The following is a 9,711-nucleotide window of genomic DNA, read 5'->3' on the forward strand; positions in this document are numbered from 1 at the left end:
AACATATCTTCAAGCAGATATAAAGTAATTGACACAAGTATACGTATGGCGTATGCAATTAGGCAAAACATTTGACTCACTTCTGCTACAGCTGTTTAAGTGTAGCCAACGATATGTTAACTAAATGAAATGAATATCCCATGAAACCCGGAGAATCAACCTATGTATCACACGAATTGATTACGATTTGTAATCGCAAACTTCCGTGAAAATGGGAACAGGACTGGTTATATATTCCAAATGCAATGCATTCGCCATTTTCCCACTGGCCATTTAAAGGAAACTGATTTGAAACTAACACAAAAGCAACCCTGGATGAGCGGGGAGATTCCCTACATTGGGAAAGAGGTCTGCAGACTTTATAACGGACCACGTCTTAAAAAAGTGGAAGTTTATTAGGATGTGTATTACAGACGGCTCCAGGAGTAAAATAAGATTATCAGAGCGTCAAAAAAAAACAGGTAGATAGCGTTAAACTCAAAAACCTATGACCAAACTGAATGATAGCAGATGATTGCATGGCAATAAGATCAGAGACAACAGATGCGGCGGGACTCACGGAGATACCAACATTCTTGAAATTATGATGTTGATCGAAGGCTTAACGTTATGGAATTTATGTTAAAATAAGCCTTGAGAAAAGAACCAATTAAGTCACCTGATGAAATATTTCCGGCGTTACTACAGAAAGAGGCAGACTATCTGGCGTCCCACCTGGCCAATATTTTCACAACGTGCCTGGGACTTGCATATACTCCGAAAGCCTGGCAAGGTTATGCAACACCAAAGGCCTACCGACCCATAAGCTTTACGTCGTATCTATTCAAAACCATGGAACGTATTATGGACACCATGATAAAGAGTAGGACATCCAGCCAGCTGCTCAAATACAAACAGCATGCCTTTGTCGAGGGAAGGTCGCTAGAGACTGCCCAGCACGAGGTTGTGCATAAAATAAAATAGAAGAATCCTTCGATGCCAAAACGTACACACTGGCGGTATGCATTGACAGCGAGGGGGCTTTTAACAATGTGCGGACCGACACACTGATCCAATCCTTAGACCAGTACCGGGTGGGCCTACTATTAACAACCAATTACTGAGGCTGGCGGATAATATTTCTAAGGGGTAAGCTAAGAAATAATTAAAAATTACACCCCTTAGAAGAAGTAAGTATGTAGAAGGGACGAAAGGGTCCTGCAGTAGGCATATGACTGGACTAGACCTAGGAGTCTCAATGTCAACCAAAAAAAACTGAAATCTGCCTGTTCACGATGCACAACGTTTCCTCAATAGAACGATATCGATATCTGAAAAGGTTAAATACACAGGAGTGATCTTGGACAGGAAACTGAATAGGAAGTGTCACATATAGGAGCGTACAATGCTCACTAACGTTGGGAACTAGGCTCTAAATGGACCCTGAAGTCGGGGCTAGTCCACTGGCTCTATAGGAGCGTGATTAGACCAATACTTACTAACGCCTCAGCAATTTGGTGGACTGCGATGAAGAAAAAATGCAACATAAGGACCATACAACAGGTTCAGAGAACAAGAGGACCACGCCCACTAGAGCACTGGAGTTTATTCTAGATATCCGACTCATTGATATACATATTAAGTGTGAGGCAGTTACTGCGGCTATGGGAGAATGGATTGAGGATGGGAGCAGCTTATACCATCGCGGTATAATCGAGGCGACGATAGGAAACCTAGAAGGAAGGGAAGAAGTTTCTGATCGGAAACGGATTGCTATCTGGAAGATCATGTTACACGGATGGATCAAAGCTAGGGGACAGAGTGGGCCTGAGGGTTTACTTTGAGAACCCAAGGATTGAGACCTGTTTTCGACTGCCTGACCATAATACGGCCCTGCAGGCTGAGATCCGGGCGATCACGGAATATGTGAACATCTTTACGGACAGTAAACTGGTCATAAGGGCGAGATTAACGCCTTTTCGGACAATGGCACGATCCGCATTGATTGGTTTTTGTGCCATTACGAAGCAAGGGGAAATGAAAGAGCAGAGTTAACCCGAAGACTATCGGGGCGACGCAGTCCGAGTTAAGGGCGTGGGCGACAGACGAGTCTTTTACTGAAAGGAAGTAAGAAGGAGGTCAGTATAGCTTTCGATGCCATAACGGGACACATAGGACTACGATCTCACTTATGCAAAAAAAGGTGAGGCAAGTGAAAGCATATATAGGACATGGGGGGAAGATGATGAGGCAATGCAGCATTTCCTATGTAATTGCCTGGCTTTCGCACCTTACAGACACCGGCACTTAGGTCGAAACACAATACCAGACATGAACCAACTTAGGGGCGTGGTATGGAAATAATTAGGGATTTTGTAAGTTGCGCGGCCTAGATTTTATTTTTCAAGGTTACTTTTTAGAATTTAGAGCGCACAACAAGCCAATCAATGGATTAGGTGTATGTCCACAGCGGCATGGGTTGGATTAATATCCGCACCGTCTTTTCAACCTAACCCAACCTAACCTATTAAAAAAAAAAAACACTGAAAAAACCAAGGCAAAATTTGGTAATTTTAAAAATTAAACCCATTATATCTCGTTATATCGCCAAGCTCTTTTTGTAGGAGTGCTAAATCTTGCAAATCAGTTTACTAGATCAAATTTTATAGCCCCTTAAAGGTTGGAGAAGTGCAAAGTAGCCAACTTGGACACCCTGTATTAAAGATATAGACCAACAATGCCATTATCCTGAAAGCATATGTCCTCCTCTACAAATGTCTGCAAATGCAAATTTGCGCATGAACATTCAATTAAGGAGCAGAGGCAAACAAATGTATAGAACATTTTTTACCGCTCAGATACACAAATAAATGTTGTGGACTTACTTCCAATTTTTTCGCCACTTGGTCCTATGTATGTTGATGAATAAAGTAACATTTTGATCAAAAAATGTATTTTTACTAGAAGTCCTTAAGACTTTTCATCCCATGTGTTATTCTTTTATCTTTTCATTAGGCAACATCGTCTTAAAAGCATGTGCTCGCCATAAATCTGTCACCTCAATCGAAGCAAACCATTTTTGGAGATAAGGTTAATACAGCCTTGTTACATATCAAACACTACAAAATGAAACCGAATTGTTGGATTAAAAAAAGTAATAAGGCGCATGCGTAAATTCCATAAAATAAAATATGCAAAGTAACGCACTTTCGTGTCAAGCCTAGCACAGCAGATGTGATTGTCTGCAAAAACTTTGTAGATAAAATTAAAAAAAAAAAAAACTATCGATAAACAAGCTCTGTCTATGCCACCCAATACTATTCACAAGAGGCCAACCCAAGCATTCCGCCAGCCTTACACATTTTACGCACGTTGGAGTAGTGACCATACTCAATCTAAGAACTAGCAGAATCGCTCGAGACAGCACCAGCGTTTCTTCGCATATAAATGTCGCCGCATAATTCGAAGGAATCATAGTTTAACTCAGGTTCTCCAATAGACACAATCAGAGCCAACTGTAGACAGCGTTCGACGTCAAAAGAAATTTACGAAACACAAAAATGTTGAAAGTAAGTTCTGTGTGACGCATTTAAAATAAACTAAGCATATACAAATGTTCAATGTCCTTTTCAGTTATTTGGTCTCTTAATTTTGGGCGCCAGTGCTGTTCTTGCCATTGAATATCCTTTGGGCCCAGGACACATTTACCACGCCCCGGCTGCCATTATAAAGCCTGCTTTGGTTAAGACAGTAGAAGTGGAAGCTCCAGCTCACTACGACTTCACCTATTCTGTGCATGACGAGCACACGGGGGACATTAAGAGCCAAACAGAGTCTCGCAAAGGAGACCAAGTGCATGGCCAATACACCTTGGTGGATGCTGACGGCCACTTGCGTACAGTTGACTATACCTCCGATGCTCACAATGGCTTCAATGCTGTTGTACGCCGCGAGCCTTTGGGACATAAGGTGATCAAAGCCGTTGCTCCCGTTGCTAAAGTCTTAACAATTGGAGCTCCAAAGATTGCCTATCCCTTGGCCTATCACCATTAATGCATTATCTGCACTCATAATCAATGCGATATCGTGCACGACTGCCACTATTGACCGAATATCATTTCCCCTATATCTCTTATCGAATCTATGCATGTCTGCAATATGAGTCATTTAAGTCTTCCACCAAGCACCCTGCCTTTGGATACATCCTGCGCACCTCCGTGCAGGATTGCCGCTGCCTTCTATCACTCCATCTTTCGCACATTGTACGAGTATGTATCAAATAGATCTGGGCGCACCTAGAACCATCTCCTCCCATCCAACCTCTCACCGTCATTCTTTGTAAATACATATGTATATATATATATATATCATTTCGAGTGTAAAAACTATAATACATACATATCGATAATTTTATTAGATTACATACTTACATAAAATCATGTGGTTAAATCCACAAACACCTAATCTTGTTACAACACAAAGAGCATTGCATCAAAGCATTTCAGGAAAAACACTGATTAAAATGCAACCAAAAAAAATGTTTTTGTCGGATTTAATTTTTATTAAAACTTGTTTTAAAAATACTGTGTTGATGTCATATGTATACATCCGCTTCCTCCCAGCTTAGAAAGAAAGTTGATAAGATCAGATCCAATTATATCGGGCATCAGATATAATTGGATCCGAAAAATGTTTATACATAATTGGATATAATTGTATCCAATTAGATCTAATTGATACAATTAGATACAGTCTGATACAACGAGATACAACTGTATCTTGAATTTGTCCGAGATATAAACGGATCCAATAAAATATAATAATATCTAATTGGATCTTACATCTTAAATTAAAAAGAAATTGCGTTTTTTTTTTTTTTTTTTTTTCTTTTTGTTTAATGTTGTTGTTATGCCCTCCATCATAGGATGAGGGGCACACTTTTTTCGTCATTCCGTTTGTAACACCTCGAAATATTCATCTAAAATCCCATAAAATATATATATTCTTGATCGCCATGACATTTTAAGTCCATTTAGCCATGTTCATCCGTCTGTTAGTCCCTCTGTCCGTCCGTCTGTCCTTCCGTCTTTCCGTCCGGCCATCCGTCATTCGAAAGCACACTAACTTTCGAAGGAGTAAAGCAAGCCGCTTGAAAATTTGCATAAATACTTTTTTTTAGTGTAGGTCGGTTGGGATTGTAAATGGGTCAAATCGGTGATGTTTTGATATATTTAGCTGCCGATCTTGGGTCTTGACTTCTTGAACATCTATGGGGCGCAATTCTTATCCGATTATGCTGAAATTTTGTATAACGGCTTTTCCCATGACCTTTAACATACGTGTCCAATTTGGTCATAATCGATCTATAGCCTCATACAGCTCCCACATAAACCGATCTCCGGATTATGCTTCTTGAGCCCCTACAAGGCGCAATTCTTAACCGAATGGACTAAATATAACCCAATGACTTCTAAAGGGTGATTTTTTTGAGGTTAGGATTTTCATGCATTAGTATTTGACAGATCACGTGGGATTTCAGACATGGTGTCAAAGAGAAAGATGCTCAGTATGCTTTGACATTTCATCATGAATAGACTTACTAACGAGCAACGCTTGCAAATCATTGAATTTTATTACCAAAATCAGTGTTCGGTTCGAAATGTGTTCATTCACCGTTCAGCGATGAGGCTCATTTCTGGTAGAATGGCTACGTAAATAAGCAAAATTGCCGCATTTGGAGTGAAGAGCAACCAGAAGCCGTTCAAGAACTGCCCATGCATCCCGAAAAATGCACTGTTTGGTGTGGTTTGTACGCTGGTGGAATCATTGGACCGTATTTTTTCAAAGATGCTGTTGGACGCAACGTTACGGTGAATGAACACATTTCGAACCGAACACTGATTTTGGTAATAAAATTCAATGATTTGCAAGCGTTGCTCGTTAGTAAGTCTATTCATGATGAAATGTCAAAGCATACTGAGCATCTTTCTCTTTGACACCATGTCTGAAATCCCACGTAATCTGTCAAAAACTAATGCATGAAAATCCTAACCTCAAAAAAATCACCCTTTACTATGATCTGCAACATTCGATTCACTTATGGTACGAATCGGACTATAACTTGATATATCTCCAATAGCAAGGAGGCCACCGTAGCGCGGGGTTAGCATGTCCGCCTATGACTCTGAACGCCTGGGTACGAATCCTGGCGAGATCATCAGAAAAAAAAATCGACGGTGGTTTTCCCCTCTTAAAGCTGGCAACATTTGTGAGGTACTATGCCATGTAAAACTTCTCTCCAAAGAGGTGTCGCATTGCGTGACGCCGTTCGGACTCGGTTATAAAAAGGAGGCCCCTTACCATTGAGCATAAACTTGGATCGGACTGCACTCATTGATATGTGAGAAGTTTGCCCCTGTTCCTTAGTGAAATGTTCATGGGCAAAATTTGCATTCTACTCCAATAGCATAACAATTCTTATCCATTATTCTTTGTTTGCCTAAAAAGACATACCGCGCAAAGAACTCGACAAATGCGATCTATGGTGGAGGGTTTAAAGATTCGGCCTGGCCGAACTTAGCACGTTCTTACTTGTTTTTAATTAAACTCTTTTTTTTACCATTTTTCAGTATAAGACTTTTTTCCGCCACAGAATAAAAAAGGAATCATGTCTATATATATTTAGAGGTTTGAAAATGCCATTGTTTTCAATAAAAAAAAAATTTTGCAAATTTTGTACATCAAAGCATTATCATTTATTTCCTTTTTCTTAATGTGGAGGTATTAAGAAAAGTTTTAAATACTACTTTGTTTCATTTTGATATCAACCCATCCCGTTATCTTAAGATCAATATGGTCATTTTTTTAAATTAAAATTTCAAAAGTCTCGCACTAAAAAAATTTCTAAGGAAATTTGTTCACTTTCTTAAACTGGAAATAAGGCTGGAAATGCTTCCAATAATTTAAGGTATGTCTCGCTATATCCTAGCAATAAATGAAGTCATGGCAGCCAAAATACTAAAAAAAAAGTAGATTTTCAAGTAGTGCTATATTCACTGTTAAAAAAAAACAAGTATTACGTCAAACTTTATTGCACCTATACTTAGGAAACTTATATTTGGTATCACTTCTTCTACAAAACACAAAATGAATCATGTAAAAAATTTGTATCTCTATTCCATCCGAATGTATGTAACCGGCAACATAAAAGTCCATTTTTCAAAAAAAGTCGAATTTTCCAAACTTTTATAATTAAGATGTTAAATTTGGAGATTGGCATATCGGACAACAACTGCTGCTTTTGAGGGCTCAGGTTATAGACCGATTTAAATCGTACATGGCACAGTTGTTGAAAGTCTTAACAGAGCACTATGTGCAAAATTTCAACCAAATCGGATGAAAATTTAGGCTTTCAGGGGCTCAAGAAGTCAAATCGGGAGATATATCGAAATCTGCAAGATATATCTAAAATTGCAATCCCCAACGAACTACATCAATATTAAGTAGCTGTGCCAAATTTCAAGTGGCTTACTTTAAGCGTTCCACCACTATCGTGATTTCGAGAGACGGACGGAATGTCGAGACGATCCAGAATATATATACTTTGTGGGGTCGCAGATCGATACTTCGAGGTATTACAAACGGAATGATGCCAACGTTAGCGGTATGCTTTGATAACGAAGGTGCTTCATGAGGAGCGACACATTGATTCAATCCTTAGAGCAGTACCGGGTGAACCGGATCCTTAGAGAGAAGATAAAGTATATGCTTAGGAACATCTACATTAATTGTGGGTCCCTTGACTTTAAGATAAGGAAGAAAGTGGCACAGAGCACCCCATCTTTCGCCGCTCCTATGCGAGATCACAATAAATAACCTATTACGGGCCCTGACTGAGTAGGAATCCTCTAAGGAGTCCGCTATTGTCAAAGGCCGAAAGATCTTGAAGATGACATTCGACTAGACTAGACCTATAAATTTGTATGTTAACCCAGAGAAGACTGAAATGTACCTTTTCACGGGGAAGACGAAGCACAATGGGATAGAATCGAAAAAAAAAAATTTTAAAACATTTGCCGTATGAGAACGGGTAAAGAAATTGTAAATGATCAGAGCAGACGTGTCGTAGACCTTAACCGGCCATTTTGCAGGGATTTTAGAACTATCCAACAAAAAATAATTTAAAAAATCGGACCAAATGATCTCGATAACAACTCAGATTCGACCATTTCAAAGAGATATTCGTATGTGTTCTCAAATGGCAAATTGTTTACTAGATCTTTTCAGTTCTATCCCACTGTGCGAAGGTGGCCAATTTGATGTTTTCTCAACAGAACGATATCGATATCGGACAACGTCAAACGCGCGTCCACAGGTTTCGGTTAGTGGAATGTTCCATACGGAGTAGCTGCACGGGCAGTCGTGGACAATCAGCGGTATCGAGCGGAGTCTCAGTGAGAGGTCGGGCGGCACTGGCTCTTGCACAACTACTGAGTTCCTATGATGCTCGACATGACAAGGCGAGTTATTGGCGTCTTTAAATAACCAAAGGCCACCCTGTCACCTTGGTCACCTACAGGAGCTTGACGAGGATCGTGGCTACAACAACAACAATAATTATAGGTTCAGAGAACATGTTGTTTCTGACGGGGAGATGAGAACCTTGCCTACTCTGGCACTGGAGACAATATTATATATTCAGCCCATAGACATGCAGATTAAGTCTGAGGAAGCTTCTGCGGCTATCAGAATAAGGGCGACAAAGGGCGGATAGAAGACAAGAGCGGGACATACCATAGTAGTACAATCGAATCGATGATAGGAAACCTGGATGGAATGAAATAAGTTTCGGATCCGATATCTGAGCCGACACTTAAGGACAGTTTTGGCAATTTGGATTAAAGGAACTATGGTCTGGTCATGGGTGCCAAGCCCTTGTATTGTGTAGAACAGCAAATTTACTAAAAAATGGCGATTTTGAAACCTTATTTGCCCGAAATGGGTATTTTGGGTATTTTTGTGGAAAAAGTAAGTAGGCAGTATTTATTTTTGTACCCACCAACATAAGATGGGGGTATACAAGTCTAGTCATTCCGTTTGTAACACCTTGAAATATTCGTCTAAGACCCCATAAAGAATATATATTCTTGATCGTTTCGACGTTCTGAGTCGATCTTGCCATGTCCGTCCGTCCGTCTGTCGAAATCACGTTAGCGGTCGAACGCGTAAAGCTAACTGCTTAAAATTTTGCACAAACACTTAGTATTGATGTAGGTCGTTGAAGATTGCAACTGGGCCATATCGGTTCATATTTAGATACAGCTCCCATATAAACCGATCTCCCGATTTGACTTCTTGAGGCCTTGCAAGCCGCAATTTTTGTCCAATTTGGCTTACATTTTGCATGCGGTGTTTTATATGACTTCCAACAAATGTGTCAAGTACGGTCTAAATCAGTATATAACCTGATACAGCTCCCATATAAACCGATCACCTGATTTGACTTCTTGAGCACTTGCAAGCCACATTTTTTGTCTGATTTGGCTCAAATTGAGCATATGGTGTTCCTTTATAACTTCCAATAACTGTGCCAAGTACGGTCTGAATCGGTCTATAACCTAATATAGCTCCCATATAAACCGATCTCCCGATTTGACTTCTTGAGCACTCACAAGCCGTAATTTTTGCCCGATTTGGCTGAAATTTTGCATATTGTGTTCCGTTATAACTCCT

The 9,711-nt window shown here is 39.9% G+C and overlaps 1 protein-coding gene across 1 annotated transcript; it reads left to right on the forward strand.

Moving 5' to 3' along the window:
• The first annotated feature begins 3,458 nt into the window (after positions 1–3,458).
• LOC106081139 (larval cuticle protein A2B) lies at positions 3,459–4,457 on the forward strand. The gene is made up of 2 exons (XM_013242895.2): positions 3,459–3,548; positions 3,613–4,457. The coding sequence occupies exons 1-2, from the start codon at positions 3,540–3,542 to the stop codon at positions 4,030–4,032; spliced, it is 429 nt and encodes a 142-aa protein (XP_013098349.1). The 5' UTR covers positions 3,459–3,539; the 3' UTR covers positions 4,033–4,457.
• Positions 4,458–9,711: the final 5,254 nt, after the last annotated feature.

This window comes from Stomoxys calcitrans, chromosome 3 (genome assembly GCF_963082655.1).
Source record: "Stomoxys calcitrans chromosome 3, idStoCalc2.1, whole genome shotgun sequence".
Lineage (NCBI taxonomy): Eukaryota > Metazoa > Arthropoda > Insecta > Diptera > Muscidae > Stomoxys > Stomoxys calcitrans.